The following is a 23,531-nucleotide window of genomic DNA, read 5'->3' on the forward strand; positions in this document are numbered from 1 at the left end:
TAATAGCTTCAGTCTGTGGAAGTGATTTCCTGTCGTAGTGAGGGATGCTAATGCCCTCCAACAGCCTTGTTTCCACCACCTTAGCAACTGGTAATGGCTCTGTGGTTTCCCCCTCCATCTTTCTGTCACCGACTTTATCTCGTTCACTTTTTTTATTTTTTTCTTCCAGCTTTTCATAACTCTTTGAATTTCCAGGATCTGAAATACACCAATCAAACGTCTAATTTTCTCCCTTCAGACGTGGCAGGTTGATAATGTCTTCAGTTCCAGTAGATTTCATGGACGAGTGGCAGCAATGTGCTTTTACTTTATTTGACTTCCAGTTAGTCAATACTGTGACAAAACAGAAAATAAACGCAGCAACCCGCAGTTATCACGTCTCATTTATTAAGCATTTAGGTAAGAAACCCTGCCTCTGTAGTTCCTTTACTTTTATCTATTATCCTTCATTTCCTTTTTATTTCCTCTATTACTTAAACTTCTTATTAAGAGTATGACTGATTTATTCCTTTTCTGACCAGCTCTTTAATGCGTTCAACTTGATTGTCTTGAAACTCTGAATATTTAGCTATTCATTATTTCTATCGCAATAATAGTCTACTGGACAATACCGTGTTCTTTGAACTGTTTCTTGTACAGACGTCAGACACCTGAAACATCCCCTTTGACGGTTTCCTCTGCAGAGTAGATCACGTATCACACACGGATATATATAGATAGATAGAGACAGAGAGAGATAATATATTTATTTCTTTTAGTTTATTTTTTTGTTTTGTTTGTTTTACCTTGTCCTAATCAGCAGAAACTGTACAATCAAAACCAAAACACAAACAAAAAAACAGACAACCAGCTGCTTCTTAACAGAAAACATCTTGCAGCCTCTGAAATAAAACAAAACAGGGAATCATTAGGATAACCTATAAGAAGAAAATCTGAGAAAAACGCTTAACACCAAGTTTTTATGAAAACTTAACTGTTGCTGTTGGTGATAATTTGTAAAAGGATAAAATAATAAATGTAGAAATAAATGAATAATAAATTAAAACCAACAACTAAAATTAAATTGAATGACAGAGTGAATACATTTTAACGAAATATTAACAGTTGAACATTTCAACAGAAATGTAATTTTCTTTATACATTTAATACAGCATAAATATTTTTATTTTAATTTAGTATAATCAGCATATTTTTATTGATGGTTTAAAATAATTTATTTTTAATTATGGCAGCTTAATTCTTCATAAACTGCAGCCCTCATGTCGTATCTTTTTCTTCTAGATGTGATTTAAGAGCCGACTTTTATGTGTACCAAAGCCAAGAAAAAAAGGAAGTTGCACACACACATTTTTCAGCAGTTTATTTGTGTGCAGGCGGAGATCCGAACCAGTTTTGAGGGGCTTTACCGCTCCATGTCACAGCGGGAGGAGTTTCGCTGGATGATGCTGAGGATCCAGCGCATGGCCGAGCCGTGGGTCAGCGCCATCCGCTCTCTGGCTGCCAAGCAGAACCTGGCCAAACGGCGGCGGAAGAAGGTGACGCAGCAAAGATGGCTCACAGACAGAATTCATTCATCATTTTTAACTCGGATGTAACCAGCACAACTAAATGCTCAACCCTAACCGAAATCTTTGCTTCATAGAGCCAATTACTAATCCTGAAAGAGTTTAGACTCACTGACCCAATTTTTTTTACAGCCGTTACACAAGTCCCCGAGCTGTTGGGTTACAGTCTCCACTTGAAGCACATAAACACACATACATGCACTTATTCACACTTTTAATGTGTCCCACTTTTGCCTGGAGAGCTATTGGAGGGAAACAGCCATGGATTGACATGGATATTCCATTGTATCCCAAGCTGGGGGCTGCTCCCATCTCTGAATGGCGTCTTCCATACTTTCCACTGGCTTTGTGAATAATTCCCATGATATTCCCTTGATACTTTGACGATCTCCCCATCTGTCCATATAGCTACCCATTTCTGGTATATCACTTATTACCCCTTGACTGTATCAAACAAAGAGCTTTTTCTCCTGATATTTTGAAAACCACTTCTTTATATCTGCTGTTAATCTCTTTTGGATATTAATCTGCTCATATTAATCCTTGATGGGTGTGCTTTAGGGCAGGGCCTGGCTCTCGACAGTAAAAAGTACATTGGTCACTTCCAACAAAACCTTGTATTACTCTGTACCCACCGGCTCCCATCAGCGACTGAAACCACACAGTGTTGTTCACCTGAGAAACTCCAGATGTTATTTTAAGACCCCTACCACGATAAGCAGCTTTTATGCTTCTATGTTTTACAAAACTTCAATAGTTTCTTTGCAGAAGCATTCAGAAACAAGAGAAGCACACATATATGCAACTGCAGATTATTTATTGGTGTCAGTTTAATTTTTCTATTTTATTTTCCCTCTCCAACAGATCCTGGTTCACTTAGGCCTGCTCACCAAGGAGTCGGGTTTCAAGATAGCAGAAAATGCCTTCAGTGGCGGCCCATTGGGGGAGCTGGTCCAGTGGAGCGATCTCATAACCACGCTGTACCTGCTGGGTCATGATGTCCGCATCTCTGCTTCACTGGCTGAGCTCAAAGAGTCAGTAGCAAACACACATAGTCATCCGAACCACAACTAACTGTCTTTTTAGATTAAGCTTGACCTTTGTGATATTTAAAACGTAAAGAGGGCGCAGGGACTGAGGAATTTCATGCTGACAGTGCAATGACTCATGGAAATGGTCATTTGTGATGCAACTGTGGTTCAGTTTTGCTGAGTTTGATCTTTGATTGACGTTTCAGGCCGTGGATGGCTGAGAGAGTGCTTAAGTTTAACAATAGCCTTCCACGCCCGAGGTTGCTGTGGAAGGCACTCAGCCTTTCCACATATGCTCTTCAAACCAGGACTTTTACTTCAAATTCTCACGAGTAATGTGTAAAGGCACCAACATGCCTGTGACCCAATAAAGGAGGAATTAACAACATTGCTAAGAACTTAAATTTCTCAAAGTTCTGCAGGTTGTATTTAGCTGCAATGTTAGTGGTGAAATGAGTGGTTTTCTTTTATTAAGAACTTTTGAAGTCTTTTGTACAGTGATTCCATCATTTTGAGTGTATTTACACCTGTTAACTGGTAAAGCAGTATTTTATATGAGAGGATGATGGTGTAGGAAGGTTCTAGCAGCACAAAGTGTTAAAAACGGCCTGATCTGTTTAAAGTTTTGTAGGTTTATTTTCACTGTGCTTGACACCATTTTGATATGACTCCTGAGACTTAGTGTTGGGTCCAATTTCACACCAAAATGCCTAAATTTGTTTATTCTAGTTCCTCACTTCTCAAAAATACCCCAGAGTGTTTTATGTCTATTTTACTGACACTTGAGAATTGTTCATTTTTTGGGTTACACAATGATGCCGGACCTGACATGAATAAAGGAAAGAGTAGAGATAGAAAAGATACAGTTAACACCAAGCAGAAAAATGAGACAACTGCTTCATTTGTGAAGAAACTGAACAGAAAACATTTTACTGCCTATGAGAGAAAACAAAGCAGATAATCATCAGGAGCACCTATAAGAAGCGGAAGTGAGAAAACTATGAACAACACCAGCAACAAATGTCATTTGAGGATTTTAAAGATCAAAAAGTTTTTTGACAACCATGTTTCAGTAGTCTTATCAGTTAAAACATCTATGTCCCTTATGTTGAGTCTGTCTTAGACTTTAGAAAATAATCACAAACAGATAAATGAAAAGTAGAAAAATAGTATTTCTATTTTGCTTTCTTTTTCCTTCCTTGGCTTTGTGTAATCCACATTTAACCATGACTGAATGACACCTATAATGAAAAACGCACCATCATTCTTAACTTCACTATTTGCTTAGTGTCATTAGACCAAGACTATACAAATGTAGCTCCCATCTTGTTTGTTTAATTTACCTTTTTTTACAAGCACAGATGCATGCTGGTTAATTTTGAGCTGCCTCACTTTGTCTTGTGGGTGTGTAGTTTGACCTGGGTGCTGTTTGAAACTATTTATACAGTCTATTTTTGTTATTTTTACATTTACACCTCGTTTAATTCCCTTAAGTATACAGTTCAGGTAATATATTTGAACTAAATAGCATTTTACAAAATTAAATAACACCAAAAGTTTTTCACATCGAACATTTTAAAAAGAAACTTTGAACATATTTACAGAAACAATTTCTCTTTGTGGTGAAGATTAGCCGTTCTAGACCCATCTAATGTGCTCATTTTACACTATGCAATTAAAATTTCATAGAATATGTAGGAAAAGTATGTAACAGGCATATTTCATACACCTGGCATTGTAAAGAATGAGTAGACATATACAACACCAGCGTTTCATACTTGGGCTATAACATGAATATTTAAAGTCAGTGGTTCCAGTTTTTAATGTTTTTTAATTCAACCATTTCTCTCTGAAGGATCATGCGCAAAGTGATGGGGAACAAATCCAGCTGCCCCACCCAGGGCGATAAGATAGTGGAGCTCATATACATCGACATCGTGGGTCTGACCCAGTTTAAGAAGACACTGGGGCCTTCCTGGGTCCACTACCAGTAAGTATAGTCATTCCTTGTTTTCTCTGTAACTTGTACAGGCTTTAACCACTGCACTCTATTTAGTATCTGCAGTTTAAGAGCTCCTCTCACGTGTGTGCAGAGCGTCGGGTTGGTATTTGTCTGACACTTGTTGGGACAATGGGTTTGTTTTCTGCTCATACATTACCACCATTTCCCAAAAGACTCGAGGATTGTCTGTTGTTCATGTTGACACCAGACGTGCCCATCCTCTCCCTGAGTCTCCACTGAGGACTGTAGATCAGGCTCTGCTGGGTTGTTTTGAAAACGTTCCCATCAGCTTCGACTGTCAAGAAGAGAGAAAACATAAGACTGGCGTGTTAACAGATGCCTAATCATCACCAGTTTTTGTTTGTGGGTGACTCAACACATCAGACGGCATCTGCTGGCTTGGTGGCATCAGGAAATTAATTTAACCTCAGGCACAATGAAGGTTCATGTGGTGGTGTTTGCGTTATTGTAGTTATTACACGTTTGTTTCAGTCACTTAATGTCACAGATTTTCTCATTTTTTCATTCTTCTTCCACAAAGTGAAACCTAATCGGTTTCCCTGCACCGCTTTTCTACCAAAGTGTCTTTAATTCTGTAATTTCCTGTTAAATGTTGTCTTTGTGGTAAGAATAAGCAGAACAATTCACGCCTTTTTCTTATATCTGAGCTCACATACAAACAATAAACGCTGACTGTTGTCGCCTTTTTTCCGCCGTCATATTTCTCCATCTGAGGTCACCTTCTGTGGGTATAAACCTGAGGCATCCGCTGCACGGACGTTGTCTTTTAAATGACTTGAGCGGTAATTTCTGGAAATGCTTTACACACCCGTGAGTTTGACCCAGAGTCTCATTGAGCTGCTTTTCAGTCACAGTTTCTGAGACATTTAACTATCTGACGCAAGAAGAAAAAAATGCAAATGAAAGCAGGAATTTGGGAATTTGACGATATGAATATAAACTTTACTTTTTTTGCAAAAAGATGCACAAATATAGGACTCTGATGCATTTGAGTCTATTTAGATGTACATATGCAGGAGTAATCCCCATCTTCTTATCTAGACTTTTAATTTTGTATGATTTTAATCAGGCTTGCACATCTACATTCATAATATTCCATAAAACGCAGCTAAATCACAGCAAGCACAATTACTTATATCATCACCAGGGTCTCAGGAGCTGTAGTGTGTAACTGTGTGAGTTAACCTGTGATGGATATTTTACCCTTTAGGTGATCTAAAGAAGGTTTCCAGGCATTTATATCCCATTCAGGAGGTTTACAATCCTGTCACAAAAAGTAGTGTTTATTCAGAGACTATAAGGAAAATCCACAGCCATCCATGATAACAGCATTATCACCATAAAAAGATCACTATCACTACTTTGTTGCTGAGAGACCTCTATTTAGACCTGGACATGATGATGAAGCCACTTCCTGTTAAACAGTTTTAATGCCTGGTGGCTCCAAAAACCAGTTGAGTTGGTTTTGTGAGGATTGCAGGTAAATAGCAAAATAACTGGAAATGAGGAAAAAGAGTAAAAATTCTGTTTCGGCACCAATAATTTTATCTGATTATCATATCGTCTGTTTACTCTTTTCTTTTTCCTTTTTATAGTTTCTTCTCAGTCTACTGCTGGCATCAAATTAAAAACTTGATTTAAAAAAAGCTCAAACAAATGAACAAATTACCGATTTGAGTTTTAATTCCACTTTAGATTGAACATGTTTCTGTTGGCCTCATAACTTCATGCAGTTAAATAATGCAGTACAGACTGAGGCCTCGTGGAGGGAAATGTCACATCCCTGCTGTCAGCTGGGCCTCGCCTGAGTTAAGAATTGCATTGTTCTTGTACTGCATTGTTCTTGTACTTCCTGTATAACAGGCTAAGTAGGGTAGTTGAATCATGAGGCAGTGTGCTCCAAAAGTAACTGTAAAAGTTCATGTGATTAGCTGCATGACAGGAACGTGCTTTCAGTGTGACAAACCATTAACAGATAAGTGTTTATCGCTAGCTGTTGTGATTGGCTTCAGGGCCGTGCAGGCGTATAACAGCCTCTGGTGGATCATAGAAGACAAAAGTTCCCATGTGATAACACTTGTGTCTTAATGACTCTTGTCAGGTCATATTTCTGTGAGGGAGATTGCTATGGAGTTTCTGCACAGCCATTTTCATGCACTCTCCATTTGGGTGGATTACATTGTGGTGAAATTATACTCAGCTGGAGTAACGCTTCGAGTGTCAGCATGTTCATACTTGTTGAGCTGAACAACTTCGGCTTTTGACTCGTTACAAGTGTTGCTATAGTTGCAACGGCTCCAGCAGCACTTCCCCATCTGCTCAGAGAGTATCTTTACCAGGAACAGATGAGGGTTGTTTTTTTTCCTTCGAGTGACTGGAGATGGCATGTGGCCATGTTGTTGTTGTCGTTCCACTTTCAGTGAAAAGTTTCCTCCTGGTGAATCTTGTTTCTGAGCTGCTCGCTCTCTCAGGGCCGTTCACAGTTCACACAGCCAGCTGCTTGGAGTCTGAGTGGGCGGACACACCATCACTGAAACAGGGTGTGTGTGTTTGGGCTAGTCTAGCATACCTAGCTGCTTTTTATCACACTATCATTTACCCACAGCAGAAAAATAATCGTCTCAGTATGAAACCAGAATAATTTGTGATTCATTTTAGATTTACTTTAATGGACAAAACAGAGAAGACACAATTAAATCGTCTAATATAAACTAATATGAGAACAATGATTAAGAGAATACAGGGGATGGGTTAAAGGTCAGGGTGTGGTTTAAGATTCCTGCTCCTGGTTGTGGTCTAATTAATCCTGCGCTGTGACCTTTGAGTTAGCTGTGATGTTCACTCAGCCTTCAGAGAGCAGGGGCTTCACTACCTGACAGCAATGGAGGCTTTTAGCTGTCGTTACACATTTTCTTCTGCATGAATTGTATAGAAATCTCAACATACTTTATTCTGCAGAAGTAGACAAACATTTTGGAAATTTAGTCCTGAAAGTTGACGGTTACGTTGTGAGGCTCCATTATAACCTATGTTATAACCCAAATAAAGAATAAATACAGACGGCGGGTTTTGTTAGGATGTCAACACGAGCTTACATGAAAGTAGCCTAACTAAATCTATATTGGTTGCCAGGCAACGAGGCACAAGCTCAAAAGATGGACATGCAACAACACGTCCAGTTTCCATTTTACCCAACTTCTTTTTTTTTATTTAAACTGTCTTGGTGGTTTTTTCCTTAGCTTTCTTAAGATGATTATTTAATCTGAATTTTTTTTTATTTCCTATATCTTTTAACTGCTGTTTGGTAGAGGAATTTTTTAGTGCCTCATAATGAATTTCATTCACAGTTAGTGGAAATAAACCTGCCTGATCTATCTTTACTACTTGGTTTGGGTGTATAATGCCAAAATATGTGTTTATCCCATTACTATTTTAAATTTTGACCATTTAACTATTGTTGCTCTATAATTAACCTCTGCTGGACTAGAGACCCTGTTCAGGGGACAGCATGAAGCAGCATTTCTAACATGTAGCATACCCAAATAAACCCAGCTATAAGACTACCGAGCATTGGCATCCTCACTCAGGAAACTCAGGAATGTTCATAATAAACGTCAGAGTTTTATGTTTATTTAGTATTACTTTATGAAAGGTGCATGCAACCTGCTCTACACAACCTTTAAAATGTGTCCACATGCATCTGAGTCTAGTTTTATTTATTTATTAGCAATATGCAATGTGATTTACTCATTTTACTTCCCTCTTTATACTTTTTGGATCTTTTTGTGGTCCTGAAGGATTTATGTGGGTTTTTATCTGGATATAAAACCTGTTGAATATAGTTGGTTTAGTCCCGCCCCCCCCTCTTTTATTGTACTAACATTTGGATTTCATTTATGTAAAAATTTCCAATGAAATGTGGTTTTTATGCTTCCATGTTGACAAGAACTTCCTGGAGAAGAGATCTTACATCTTAATGGGAATAGTCTAAAGAAAAACAATAAAGCTTTTATAGTAATCTTTTAAGCATTTTTTTTCTCTACAGGTGCATGCTGCGGGTGCTGGATTCATTTGGGACTGAGCCTGAGTTCAACCACGCCCACTACGCCCAGTCCAAAGGACACAAGACGCCGTGGGGGAAGTGGAACCTCAACCCGCAGCAGTTCAACACTATGTTCCGTAAGTTGGCTGCGTCCCAACACTTCGACAGCTCGAGGTGTTTGGGAGCCATTTGGCCGAGTCATGGTGTGCATGAAGGGTTTAATTTAAAAAAACTCTCCAGTTTATGTAAAAAAGATTCCTCATAACATCTCAGGATGTTTTCTGTGTCTCTGGTTCATTGTCTCTACCTTATTTTAACCTATAAATGAGTTGGTTTTGTTCCAAAAAACGATATAAAAATATTTCAGTGCTGCTAATGGAGCATCATCAAGCAGATTAGGAAGTAAGAGGTCACGCTATCGGCTCTTTTTTTTTTTACTGCGATTATAAATGTAGAGGTTTTATAGCTCCGTATGTGTGCTGCAAAATCTCTCTAAGTGGAGTCGGCTCCATTTCCGAAGGCAGATAATTGAAGGAAGTGCAGCCGAGGAGAGAGAACGCTCCATCCCCCTGGGGTACTGACCTTTTCCCCACGGCGGGGAGAAAGTGAAATGTTACCCCTACAATCCCTGTTTGCGAGGTGAGGCCTGGAGCTGTCCAGAATGCCACTGCACCTGAATGGGCCCTTTGTCTGCTGGATAGGGGGGGGACGTCTTTCTTATAAAACACTGGGGCTTTTTGCACAAATCCAGCTAAGAGTCGCTAGGCTAGATGATATCGCTGGTGAAACAAGTGCACAGCGGTTAGGCCAAATGTTAAAACCACCAGGATGGCATGCAAACAGGAAAAAAATCATGAAACATTTAACATATTTCATGTGTGAAACACATATTTTTGTGACATTTTCAGGGTAATAAAATGTGACACTCGTGGACATTCCCATGAGACACGTGGTTTTTTTAATTATTAATATTGCGACTTAGATGTAGATGTAACGCCGGACAAATCGGGTGCCAGTAGGGTCATTTATTCTCAATACAGATTAGTCCATTTGTTACGATTAGACTACACTCCATAAATCATCGGTTGGGGGAATTGGGAGTGTGTGGCCTCTGGTCAATAAGACGAGACGAAGCTAAATTGACCTCATTAATCTGTTTCAGAGTTAAGATTGCAGGGTGGTGTTTTCTACTGTCCCAACTGCTATCTGAATAGGCTGCATGGTGGTCATGGTCTCTCAGTCTTTGTCTCTGCAACAAAACATGAGCCAAACCGCAGTGTTTATAATACATTCATATATAAAATGTGTTATTAACCCTGAGATACACGATGGATCACTAGACTGGTGTATCTGCTTTTAAATCCAGAGCTAATTTGTTGCATTGAAACCAAAAGAACGGAAACGAATTAAAAAACATAAGTTCTTAGAGGATTAATAAACAAAAACAGACTCATCTGATGACAAGAAGCTGCTCTGTGTCTGATGACGAATAGGCAGATGTGTTCTTGGGCCTCGTTTGCACTCATGTACCGAACTGACTGTGTAAACAGGACAGGCTGTTAATTTGTGTTCAGCCCTCTTGATGAATTTGGCAACAGATGCCTCTTCCCCCACCAGAACCGCCACTCAAAATGTCACTCAGCTTGCCACAGCTTTATTCACTATTAGCTAACAAACAACCAGGGAAGACAGGGTTGTAGGAGAAGCAGCTGCTTTGTTGCTCTCTGGGCCAACTTGTTAGTGGAGGAACAAATTAGCCTCCTAAGGAAAGGCTGTATTCACTCCGTTAAATTGGAAGTCAATATAGGCTAAATCTGATTGAGCTGTCAGAGGGACAGTGGGCAGAACGTTTCTCTCTGCTCAGAATTAGTCTAAAAATACTTGGAAACACTGAACTGTTTATATATACACTAAAAATCTGATTATTACCTGATTTCTGGGGTTATCAGATCATTTCAGCGTCGTGCAGACGACTAAATCTGACGTCTTTTATCAGACAGCTGCCATTATCAGATAAAGAGAAATCTGTTTAACATGCGTAGATTTCTTCCCAATGATGTGGAACTATAATTACTCAAGTAGCAATAAACTAAAGACTGTTTTGTGGCGCATTTCTTCATGTTTCTTTGTACGTGTTGGGGTGCACGTGGTAGTGGTGGTGATCTTGGCCCCTTGCACCAATTTAGCAAAACCTCCATAAAAAACCTGGGAGTCATTTTTGATAATACCTTTTTATTTGACAGACATATAAGTGGCGTGGTCAGTCAGTTTTTATCAGCTCAGAATTCTTGCAAAAGTCAAGCATGTTATCCGAATGAGCAAATGAAAAAGAGATGAATCACAGTCCAGTCAAAGTCCAGACCTCAACCGGATTAAAATGCTGTGGTGGGACCTTCAGAGAGCTGCAAACCTCAATGTACTGAAGCAACCAAAATTCCTCCACAATGATCTTAGAGACTGATAACATACAGAAAACAATTACTACCAGTTATTGCTATTAAAAAGGCTTTCTGGTGGCCCCTCAGTCACGTGTCTTGGCTTAGTTTTTGTTGAGTAAATAGTGTGTAATAGGTTGTGTTGTTAATGTGTTTTTTCATTTTCACACTGCCGTTGTTTAGGCCGCTTTAAATGAACCCTGGTCCACTTTCACAGATACTACGGTTCATTTGGAGTAGTAAATGCTCATTCACACAGGTGCAGACCAAAATAGTGGGTTTACCTGTAAGTTAATCCTTGTATAGAAACAAAAGGACTATACAGTGAAGCAAAGGGAGGAAGTGACATTGAAAACTGCTTTAGGGTTAAACATCAAAGTAAAAACTAAAACCCAAGACTGAATAAAGTTGGTGTTGCTCCATTGTTTACTTGCGGTGAACGAGCCGGGTAAGGGGGAAGGATTTCTGTTCTCAGTCCTGGCCAATCAATGAGCCAGGTTTTCTTTTTCCTCCTGTTGTTTTTCTGCCTGGTCAGAGGGCGTTTCAGGAATATCACCCTTACCAAGCGGTTGTTGTACGTCCAGACAGTTTCTCCCTCTCACTTTCCTGGTGTGAATCTGCTCTTAACCTCAGGTCATGTTAACACCAGGTTACGACCAAATTATTAGTTTTTTATTTTAGTCCCCAATATTTAAAATCTGACTGTACTTGTCCACTGTTTCTTGCACCCCCTCATTTAAATTTCATTATCCTTCCTCCATCCTTTTCTCTTCAATGCAACCACACCTGAGAGATTAAAGTCTTTTTCTCAGACACAGAAAAAAGCCGAAGCTGCAACAGCCAAGATATCCCGACTTTCCCCCCCTAGTATGTCACAAATGCTGCTTTTGCTTCTTTTTCTTTATATTTACTGGACTAATATGACTGTAATAATGAGTCTTCTTGAGCCATTTTAATGGCCATAAAGCAGCAGGTATTTTAGGAAAACCTTTCCCCCTGCCTACACTGACACCTCATACAGATCTAATCATAACAACTACACCCACATTCCTTTACTCTCTCTCACACAATCCAAAGTGGACCAGTAGTGCTTGGTGGGTGAACGAAGAGCAGGTTTCATGGTGTAAAACAGTTATTGGCTGGAAATTTGATAAGAAATCTAGAAAATTTGATACTGAAATTAAAATAAACGATTACAGGACATTATGGGTCTTTTGGGGTTTCTGCTCTGTCATGAAATACCCAGAAAGTCATTAATATTTCTTTACAATTTACAAAAAAAAAATGTAAACATCTTGGTTTGAAAATAAAGCTAACACTTGTGAGATTTCATCGGAGGTGGAAACATCACCGAAGATGCTGCTTAAAGTAAATGAGCATGAAACATAAAAAAATGAAGAATTTTCACTTTGCCTTCATTTTTTTTTATATCTAATTTTATGTAACAGCTTTGAAAATCTGCTGCAGTAGACAAAAAACATTAATTAAGGTGGTGATTGTGTGCAAAGTGAAGTGAAACAGAGCAAACTTACGGAGGTTTTAGGAAAGCTATGCGCTTTTTAAATTCGGCTCAGTTTGGCATTGAGTGAGGTCATTGTCACCCAATGAGGAATCTGGGACACACAACTCTTTCCCACCGTCTTTAAAATCATCTCCAGCACTTCTTCTGTTATGGACATTTCTTTTAGGATGCTCTTTTATCCAGAAGCATCTAAAAAGTGGAAGAAAACACTACAAACAGGTGGATCCCACACGTAAAGCTCACAATATACATGTTCTGTAGGTCTGGTACGCCTCATAACTCCGGCTTCAGCCAGTCATTTTTCATGGTTAACCCCTCCTATTAATCGTGAAATCCAGTAAAATTATGCTGACGTCACATGTTTACATTCATCTGACCAATCATCAACAGTAAGGAGGGAAATATCTGTGATGCTGAATGGCTGACACCTTGTAACTGGGCAGAAAATAGTGATTTTTGGACGGAAAACTGCTATCAAAGGACCTTGGGAGGTGTAAACTTTTAGTGACTGTGGTTTTAAACCAGTGGATAGAAGTTTCAGAGGCCAGACAGCAAAGGTAATTTGATGGTCTTTGACATGTACATAAGAGACCTGACGTTACACCCCATGAAACCGGATGTTAAGAGGTTAAGCCATGTTGGGGTGTTTACAAAGCCTTGGTTGATGCCCTTTTCATTTTTTTCATCGTTCAGCAGTTACTTGGGCTCGTTTACTCTGTATAACACACGTCCTGCTTTGTGTTTCTTTTCCTATGTTTGCTGAAAGGTATTCATCCAGAACCAATAAGTGAACTGCCTGGAGAGGCAGAGCGAGCAAACACTGGTGTATTTATCACATTCCAGCTAACACCCCTACAACAACATGCCAGCTTTATTTGCAAACAGCGCATCATTTTAGCTTCTTCATGTTGCTTTTGAGCCGAGACTTATCATGCGAGTCATGAATGTAGCTGAATTTGCTGCATTGGACTTTATTTACTTCACAGAGATGATTCTACGTCCCCCGAGTGGCTGACCTCAGTTTCCTTCTGTAGTAAAAAGGTTGTGGTAAATATGAGCTCTGACCACAGCTGCTCCCTGGAGTTCCAGTACAAACCACAACTGTGTGCCAGGGCACCTCCCTGTTTGATTCACATTAAAGTTGTTGGTGACGTCTGCCTCCCAGACCCCAGATGATTTATTAAGTAGCTTCATTTGTGACTGGATCTATTCTGTCTTCGCTCCAGACCCTTGTCCGCAGATTTGTTTTACAAGACAGATGGCATTGAGGTAAAACGCTGCCAGCTTTGGTTTCCACACTTGACCTGCTCATCTTGCGGTTCCCATAGCAACCAGTCATGACTTGGCTAGGGAACAAACGGAAGTGAAACTCAGAGTGCTTTGCAGGGTTGTTTCTGGGATTATGAACTCTGCAGATAAAATGGATTTTTATTAAATCGGATGAGCTCTTAAAGGCTGAATAGTGTATGAGATTTATTTGTGGCTGTTTTGTTTTGGCCTCGGGGATGCTTAAAATGAAAGAAAACTTGGGTGAATATGCTTAAAATCATTTGTCTTTTTACTGTCAATGTGGTGATTAAACTTGCTTGCTACATTTTTAAAATCACTCCTGTTTTTGGGACTTTTGTTTACTTATTTTTTCTCTTTTCTGTCACAGCTCACACCCCAGACAATAGCTTTCTGGGCTTTGTTGTGGAGCAGCACCTCAACGCCAGCGACATCAAGCACATCGATGACATCAAGAGGCAGAACCAGTCACTCGTTTATGGAAAAGTTGACAACTTCTGGAAGGTACTGCGACTTTTATTCACCTGCATATACTGTGATGTAGTAATGTTTTGATCCACCCGCTCATTTCTTTAACTTTTTCTTCAAAGAAATCTCTGACATTTAAGTCGTTTTGAGCAATAGTCCACCAGGCTTGGGGGCTTTAACATTTATTCCCAGTCCTCATGCCTTTTTGTTTTTTATTTTATTTTATTTATTATTTTATTTTATTTTATCTTTATTTTATTTTTCATTTTATTTTATTTTTTATTTTATTTTAATTATTTTTTATTTGATTTTATCTTTATTTTATTTTTTATTTAATTTTTTTATTTTATTTTATTTATTTTTTATTTTATTTTATTTTATCTTTATTTTATTTTTTATTTTATTTTATTATTTTATTTTTTATTTTATTTTATCTTTATTTTATTTTATTTTTTGTTTTATTTTGTTTTATTTTATTATTTTATTTTATTTGATTTTATCTTTATTTTATTTTATTTTTTGTTTTATTTTATTTTTTATTTTATTAAATTTCAGTAACTTTGACTGTGTCCTCACATTTAGTTTGTGGCCTGTATCATTTTCCCCTGCAGCGACAGCGGTGGGCTTAACTCTACAGCTGTTGTGCCTAAACAAGCAAATATGAATCCTGCAGTCGTACAAAAAAATTCCACAATTACAACTGAAACGTGAACATTTTACAGGAAATACACTGAAACAGACTCAGCCAAACTTAAACCTTCCTCCTGGTCAGTGGATGCAATCAGATGCTTGGAGGAAGCTGCAGAAATGATGTTTAGGTTTTTCTGCTTTTGTCTCTCGATCAGAAGAAACTCCATCTTGTAAAGGAAATGCTTTAAAATCAATATTTCCTCTAAATCGTAAAGTGTTCATACATTCACAGATAAAAACCAGGCGTGGTGTACATTTACACCAACATTATCGCACCTTTTCAAGGAAATGCATCTTGACGTAGTACAAATTGACACATACAGCTGAAATACGTGGGTGTGCCTCTGAAGTTGAAAGTGACAGATTTCACAGTTCACACCACCTATAACTCATTTCCACAGTGAAGCTCTTAGCAACCTTGTGTAAAAGTCTCACAGCAACCTATTAAAGCTCCGGTTCAGCAGCTCAAATGCAGCTTAACGTCCCCTCCGTGGAGTTTTAATGTATTCAAATTCATGCTCACGCTGCAGCACAGAGACCAAAGGATTACTGTATGCCAGACTAAAATGACTTGGAGAGATTTGCACATTGTCTGGCTTGCCATTGATGGCTGGATTACCGCCCGAGTCTTGATGTGCTTTCAGCCAACATATGTATGTTTTTGACTGGGTCGCTCCACATCCGGCTATTTCTGACAGAGTTACTCTTGTTTCAACATTACATACCTGCTGTGCAAATTCCTTCTTACATACACGGGCTTTAAGTTTTTTATTTACTTGGGAGATTTTATGTAATTGTACACGCAGCTAGCTAATTTACATCTTTGCAGATTCAGCTATGATGGAATTTCACAAATTAAACCAGTCAAATCGAAAATATATTTGATATCTTGATCAAAGCCACGTTATAAGGCAGTAAATCCCAAGCCAACAAGCTGTTTTTAATCTGCAGGTAGCTGCTGTGGTTTCTGGCTCCCACCGAGTCGGAGCAGTTGTGTGCCATTCAGTGGAGCTTTAAAAAGGGCAGACGGAGGAGCTCATCAGCTCACAGCAAGCAGCATTAACTGCTAATCAGATTCCTGAGCATGTTCATTACCTCCTGCTTTTAATTAAAGGGCCATTTCAAGGCTCACTGATAACAAGATGACAGGTTTACTCCGTTTTCCTTCGGTTACCCTTTAAACTGTGATCTTTGTCCCTTGATGGATATGATTTCAAAATAAGTGGACTTTTTAAAATTTGTTACAGAAAGAGAAGAACATCCAGTGAAGACAGTGTTGATGGCAGGGATCACAGGGGATGATAGAAGGGCACCAATTGCCTGGTAATTATTTGCATTTAATGATGTAAATAAGGGTAATGGACAGGTGTCTCACAGGAATAGTGGTTGAGCTATTCTAGAACAATCTACTTTTAATTATCAATTATTCATTCATTTTCTATACCGATTAGTCTTATCCAGGGTCATGGCAAGTAAGTAAATCTTTATTAATTTATACACTTTTCAAGATAAGTCTTTCCCAGCATCTGGCAGGCGTGAGGCAGGCACACCCTGGACAGGTTAATACCTAATGGAATAATTAATCCAAGTGGGGGCAGCTAAATATAAAAAAAAACATAAATAAATACGTTGTAAAATACAACACTACATGGCAGCAATTTGAAATTGGGTCTGATTAAACTGTTTTAATTTATTTTGCACAAAAACATATAAATAATTGTTAATATGATGAAAACATGAGAATATGTGACAAAGCAGTTTTCTCCCTTTAGTTCAGATGAGTTTAAAGCCTACAGGTTAGTGTGTATTTAAGTTGTGTATTATATAAGGTAAAGTTTGGCTGGTTTTATGCAGAATTTGTCCCTCTTTCATTCTCTTACATTTTAACACCTTCGTAAAATAAGTCGCCATCAAACAGTGAAGTAATTCAGAATTACATAAAGGAGCAGAGCGAAGTCTCCTTTCGCACTGCCACATTTGTTTTATTGTTGCATTGAGCATTAAAAGATGAACAGCGAGGAGAACTTCCCGACACATCAGCGTCGGAGACGGGAACCTTACGGATGTGTCCTTTAACCGAAAATGAATTTGAGTTGGGAAAAGTAATAGACTGTAAATAAACTTGATGGTAGCCCTCTCTGCCTGATTAGTATGCAAAGGTGATGCCGTCTCATTCATCACACAGGCGTGTGAAGCAGACTGAGCACACACACATCTTTATTCTTGCACATTTTTCATTCCCTTTTTTTTTAATTAGGATCAATGCAGCTGGACATCAGAGGAGAAATTAGTTTGTTTTTCAGAATTTCTTTGAGGTTCGGAGCTAAAAAGAAAAAAAAATCCAGCCTAAAAGGCTGCTTGGTAGGAGCTGCTTCTGCTATCTTGATAGCCACATGTGTAGGAACTGCCATTTTAGAGGTTGCTTACAAGAATCAGGTTGTGCACGGGTCAACCACAGATGTTTAACCCTTCGATCCCTGTGCCTGTTTTTTTAGGTTTTTGCTAAACCTAAAAGGAGATCACCCCAAGGTTTATTTGAATACTTTTGGAGTCATAGTAAATAATAATAATAATAATCCTGTATTTGTGCCACAGTGGGGAAATTCTTTCTCTGCATTTAACCCATCCTTTGCTAGGATCAGTGGGCTGCCAGATTGCCCAGGGAGCAGTCGGGGGTTAAGGGCTTTGCTCAGGGACCCACAGTGGTTTTTATCTCAGTTGCCAGCCCGGGGACTTGAACCCCGGTTCTCCAGACCCAAGCCCACCTCTGTAACCACTAGGGCTACCAGGTAAAGGGAACACTTGTGGGATTTTAATGTTTATTTATGTATCCCGATGTTCCCCAAATGGGGGACCTCAAGATTTGAAATCAGTGGCGTCGTCAGCCAATTTTCCCGGGGCTAGCCTAGCCCTGGCAGCAAAGACCAGTGTAAATCACTGTATATAGACGCTGTTAAACTTAACTACCACCCTCTCCTCCAGCCGCTCTGCTCCGCTATTTCTCAAAAGCCACAGGCTACACACACACACTCACACTCTCTCAGATCCAGAGCAACGCTGGGCTGAGCAGGGCTGGACTGTGGGTTGGAGGGTCGGATTAGCTCTGTCACTAACGTTAAGTTACGTTACTGGGTGTCATATTACAGTAGTTGCTTCTATAGCGCCACAAACCCACAGCCGATAACCAGGGGGCTCGGTGTGCGCATGTGCAGAGGAGAGAGCTGCAGCAGTCGGAGCGCGGCAAACCAGAGCTAGCAAACCAGAGCTAGCAAACCAGCATACAGCTAGCAAAGTGGACAGAAAATCTAATATAAAAAGTTACAACTCCTTAGCTTTTTAGAAGAAAAGTAAAGGGTAAGATATACAGTATTGTCCCAAATATGTGTATTTTTTGTTTGACACAAGCAGATCGCCGTCGGGGGTCGCTGCACAAGACATTACATTATGTTAGACGCACGCAGGTGTCATTGTGTGTGTGCATCTCGGGAGAAACTCCGAGAAGCACGATAGAGATCAGCTCTGACATATGACATGTATATCCTATACAGTCTATGTGCATATCAGCTAAATAACACCACACTGTTTAGTTTTTTTAAATAAAAGAACTCAAACTGTTTATTGAGCAAATGAGATTTAAAGGACTTCTGCTGTGACTTGCTATTACATAGAAATCAGATCAGAATAGTTCATTTTGATCTGGTAGGGGTATAATGTTAGTGGAAACACAGATAGTCTTTTTCTGAAGATTAGTTATGGAAATTGGGGGTTGTCTTATAATCAGGGTTTGGAAATGTGTCTACAATAGCCAACAATCATTCTGACTTATACACCATTTTTGTTTAGGTATGCTAGTGCTACCTAAGCTGCTATCCTTAGTTAGCATTAATGTAACTGAACTGCAACATCTCAACCCAAATGAAGGCTGCACGTTTAAGTCCAAATTTTAACAAAACATGTTAAGTTATCATATCTTGAATCATGATTGCTCATGCTCTATAGCAGGGGTTCTTTTTCAGTACTTCACCCCTTTTGAAATATTTTTTTTCCAGTCTTGTACCCTGGACCGGATCAGGGCAAACCCCTTGTTAAGAAAAAATTATAATTACAAAAATGACATGGGAAATACTTGAATAGTAATGTTTTCTAGGAAATATTATTTTGTTCTTTTATGTCGATTTATTTTTATTTATTTTTTACTCATTTTTAATTACTCAGTTTTCATTACCTGGTGTTGTATTTATCTCATGTGCCTCCTGTGTACTCCATGGTACTCTTCCCATTTCTGTATGACGGCTCTAGATGGCCAGGAAAGGTAATGTTTTCATTGTGCTGGAACCTGAAATAATTATTTTTTGCGTTTCTCTCATTTTTTTTCTCTGTGAACTTGGTTGTACACATAGAGCAGGCTGTGCTATAGCGTGTCTGGAGGACGGATTCATGCTAGGCCAGGTTTCGTACGTTGCTGTGCTATAGCGTGTGTAGGACGGATTCACGCTAGGCCAGGTTTCGTACGTTGCTGTGCTATAGCGTGTGTGGAGGACGGATTCACGCTAGGCCAGGTTTCGTACGTTGTTGCTTACGCTCCCGCCTGTGGCCGCTTTCAGCGACACTGGCCTCATTAGTCATGACTCACTTTCACTCAGAGACATCTGGAGAGTCAATATCCAAGGTTTGAAGTACTTATTTTGTTGCTGAAGAAACGGACCTCTAAAAATGGCTAGACCACCTCTGAGAGAGCCGTTTCCATGACAACATGGTAACCCAAGTGGAAGAGTAGGGATGCAAAGCGAGGCAGCTGAGAGTGACTGCATGTCTTATCTTTCTACAAACACACACGCAAACACAAATGGTGTGTGAAGGATGCGGGAGAAAAATCATCAGTGCAAATTGATAAAACAAAGCAAGAGTAGTAAATGAACTTACACACATGAGCGAGGGAGAACGACTTCATTTGTGCTGAAATCATCAGTCATTGTTTGTATTTCAAAGAGAGCATTTGTCAAGGCAGAAAGGTGAGAACGAGTCGGATGCACATGCAGGGGCAGAGCTGCAGGCTTTGGCGTCGGATCAGAAAGACAAACACAAGGCGAACGTATAGGGAGCAGCAGTCTCTGTTCCACCTGCAGAATCATTAACAAACAGCAGCGTGTCTCATTCCGCTGTTATGATGGATTATTGAGTCGAACGCCAAACTTTCCTCTGAATAATCTGATGAAGCGCAGCTACGTGCCAAAACAGCCCAACAAAACCTGAATATGATGTGTGAGGAGGATAGATGTTTTACTGAAGAAGCTTTTGGGATTCCTTTGTTTTTATCATTTGAAAAATATCTCTAAAGTTAGGAGAATGTTGCCCAAATCAGATCTTGAAATGATCATTTGTAATTTCAACTCATATTGGTTATTGTAATTCTGTTTTCACTTGTTTCAATAAGGCGACTCTCAGCAGAGTTCAGTTAGTGCAGAACTCTGCCGCCAGACTACTGACAGGTACACAGAGCAGCCCGCATCACCCCGATTTTATTAAAACTTCATTGGCTTCCAGCCAAATTTTATACTTTAAAAGCACTTCATAAATAAACTTTATTTACTTACTTATAGCTCTGAAATGAAAAGAAAAAGAAGATAGATTTGAAAGTGGGGAAAAAAGTTGAAATGCACTCGGTGCAGTCATTAGCTCTCATGGTTTCTCCTACCACTGCTATGCAGATGACACTCAGCTTTTCCTTTCTTTCCCACCTGATGACACAACCGTCTCAATGCGAATATCAGCATGCCTTGCTGATATCTCTGCATGGATGAAGGATCGCCACCTTCAGCTAAATCTGTCCAAGACTGAGCTTATTGTCTTCCCAGCCAGTCCTTCTTTACCACCACAGATAAGTGTGCAGCTTGACTCAATCACACTAGTGCCTACATCTTCTACCAGGAATCTTGGTGTCATGGTAGACAACCAGCTGACCTTTAAGAACCATGTTGCCTCGGTTTCCCGGTCTTGCCGATTTGCTCTCTACAACATCAGGAGGATCAGACCCTACCTGACTGAACACACGACCCAGCTCCTGGTCCAGGCTCTGGTCATTTCACGCATTGACTACTGCAACTCCTTACTGGCTGGCCTGCCTGCATGCTCAGTTAAACCTCTGCAGATGATCCAGAACGCAGCAGCACGTCTGGTCTTCAACCAGCCCAAAAGAGCTCATGTCACTCCGCTGCTAATTGCTCTTCACTGGCTTCCAGTTGCAGCACGCATCAAATTCAAAGCTCTGCTTCTGGCTTACAAAACAATAACCCAAACGGCTCCGGTCTACCTTCACTGCTTAATCCAGAGCTACACTCCCTCTCGAAACTTACGCTCTACCAGTGAAAGACGCCTAGTGCTCCCACCACAACGTGGTGCAAAATCAGTAGCTAGACTCTTCTCCTCTGTTGTTCCCCGGTGGTGGAACGATCTACCAAACTCCGTCCGATCCGCAGAGTCCGTATCCACTTTTAAGACCAAGCTAAAGACTCAGTTGTTTAAGGAGCATTTCCACATTTAGCTTAACTAAATGAGTCAGAAAGATTTGTCCAGCTTTTTGGCTCAACCAAGTACTGAAGAAGCTGTGTGCACTTATGCCCAAGATGATATTGTGTGATGAAATCATGCACTTATGCCCAAGTTGATATTATGTGATGAAATCATGCACTTATGACCTACTTGATATTGTGTGATGAAATCGTGATCCTGTATTTAAATAAAATGACTAAAAAAAAAAAAAAAAAAAAAATAAAAAAATTATATGCACTGCACTAGCACTACATGACAGCACCTGGGTCCAACTGGACTCAAAAGCGGTCTGACTATCACTTAATTATGACGTCCCATCTTGTTTGAATTCATGCTTGTGTTGTTCTTACTCTCAAATGTAAGTCGCTTTGGATAAAAGCGTCTGCTAAATGACTGTAGAATAGAATAGAATAGAATAGAAATGTCAGAGTGTTAATCCTTAAAACTCCACTAGATCACAGGCACCCCCGAGCTCTAACGTTTATATAGTCAACTTCTCAGTAACAGTAGTGTGTAACTCTGAGGTGAATTGTGATGGATATTTTACCCTTAAGCTGATCTACGGAAGGTTTTCCGGCATTCGTATCCCATCCAGGAGGTTTACAATCCAGCCACGAAATGTGTTTATTCAGAGACTCTGTATGGTAAAACCACAAGATCCATGATAACAGCATTATTTATCACATTTCATAGTAAAACAAAGATCACTATCACTACTGTGTTGCTAAGAGACCTCTGTTTAGACCTGGCATTTGTAATGAAACCACATTTTATGCACAGTGGTGCCAAAACCAGTTGAGTTGGTTTTGTTAAGATAGGAGGTAAATAGTAATATAAATAACTGTAAATAGCTAAAAAAAAAAAAAAAAAAAAAAAAACCCTGGAATATAAATATGTAAATAGTTTCTGTTGTGTGTTTTTCAATGACAAGGCAAGGCTAATTTATTTGTATAGCACATTTCATGTACAAGACAATTCAAAGTGCTTTACACAAAACAACATTACAGCAAGGTGCAGAAAAAATAAGTGTCTTAGAAAAATATACAGATATTAAAAAAAATAATAATAATAATAATTAAAAATATACTATTTTAATATACATAAAAAAAAAAAAGCTCAGATAAAGAAATAAAGTTAAGATTTCAGCGTAAAACAACCAGATCCAGATCTGGACTTCTAAATAAAAACTATTGTAATGCAGCAGAGAACAGGTGGGTCTTTAACCTGGATCTAAATAAACGGAGTGTTTCAGCTGATCTGAGGCTTTCTGGGAGTTTGTTCCAGACATGTGGAGCATAGAAACTGAACGCAGCTTCTCCATACACCACATATCAGAAAATTCCACCATATTCCATGTTTTACAATCGATTCCAGCTTCTTCGTCGTACTCTAATAAGCGCCGCTGTTGATTTCAAACCAACAAACAATTCTAGATCAGAGCCAATCAGAGGTGAAGACCTGCCCCTTGTTATTCTTCTCTGAGTTCAGGTAAAGCGGGAATGAATACAGAACATTCAGAGAGATAATTAAAGTCCTTCACCTAGACCGAGAAATGATGGGCACACCTGTGCAACTAAAATAAAAAGTTAGTTGCACTCAACATATTTTTGGTGGCGCTCTAGAGCCCTGTGTTGTAAGATGTACACTCAAAGGTCATCAAAGGTTCAGTAAGAAAGGTAAGAAAAGCTACACAATATCTGTGTTTAATAATGTAATAACAAAAGCAAAATAACAGTTCTTACATACATGTACTTTTTTTTTTTTTTACTTACAAAAAAATAGCTAAACATGTCTTGGAGTTTTAAGGGTTAATTTGAAGTAAAAAACTAACCTGGCGGGGTTGTAACTCAAAGTAAGTCTTTATTGTTGAGCACAGGGAGGAAATGGTAATAATATCAGCACTGTTGGAATTAATAAAA

General features: G+C 39.2%; 1 protein-coding gene and 1 long non-coding RNA gene across 6 annotated transcripts in view; one reads left to right on the forward strand and one right to left on the reverse strand.

Annotated features, from left to right (window-relative positions):
* The window catches only part of mgat5 (alpha-1,6-mannosylglycoprotein 6-beta-N-acetylglucosaminyltransferase), an 81,248-nt gene that overhangs the window by 41,905 nt on the left and 15,812 nt on the right, over window positions 1–23,531 (forward strand). For all 5 annotated transcript variants that reach the window (XR_006009451.1, XR_006009452.1, XM_041978496.1 and 2 more), the window contains 5 exons: window positions 1,374–1,535; window positions 2,430–2,599; window positions 4,452–4,586; window positions 8,665–8,798; window positions 14,276–14,409. Coding sequence is in view for 3 of the 5 variants with exons in the window: in XM_041978496.1 (XP_041834430.1) it covers window positions 1,374–1,535; window positions 2,430–2,599; window positions 4,452–4,586; window positions 8,665–8,798; window positions 14,276–14,409 (735 nt within the window). In the remaining 2 variants the exon portion in view is untranslated. The remainder of the gene's footprint in view (window positions 1–1,373; window positions 1,536–2,429; window positions 2,600–4,451; window positions 4,587–8,664; window positions 8,799–14,275; window positions 14,410–23,531) is intronic.
* LOC121635405 lies at window positions 55–22,304 on the reverse strand. The gene is made up of 3 exons (XR_006009456.1): window positions 22,118–22,304; window positions 16,428–16,433; window positions 55–65 (listed from the first exon to the last, which is right to left on the reverse strand). It is a non-coding gene; the product is annotated as an uncharacterized LOC121635405 (long non-coding RNA).

The sequence above is a fragment of the Melanotaenia boesemani genome, chromosome 24 (genome assembly GCF_017639745.1).
Source record: "Melanotaenia boesemani isolate fMelBoe1 chromosome 24, fMelBoe1.pri, whole genome shotgun sequence".
NCBI lineage: Eukaryota > Metazoa > Chordata > Actinopteri > Atheriniformes > Melanotaeniidae > Melanotaenia > Melanotaenia boesemani.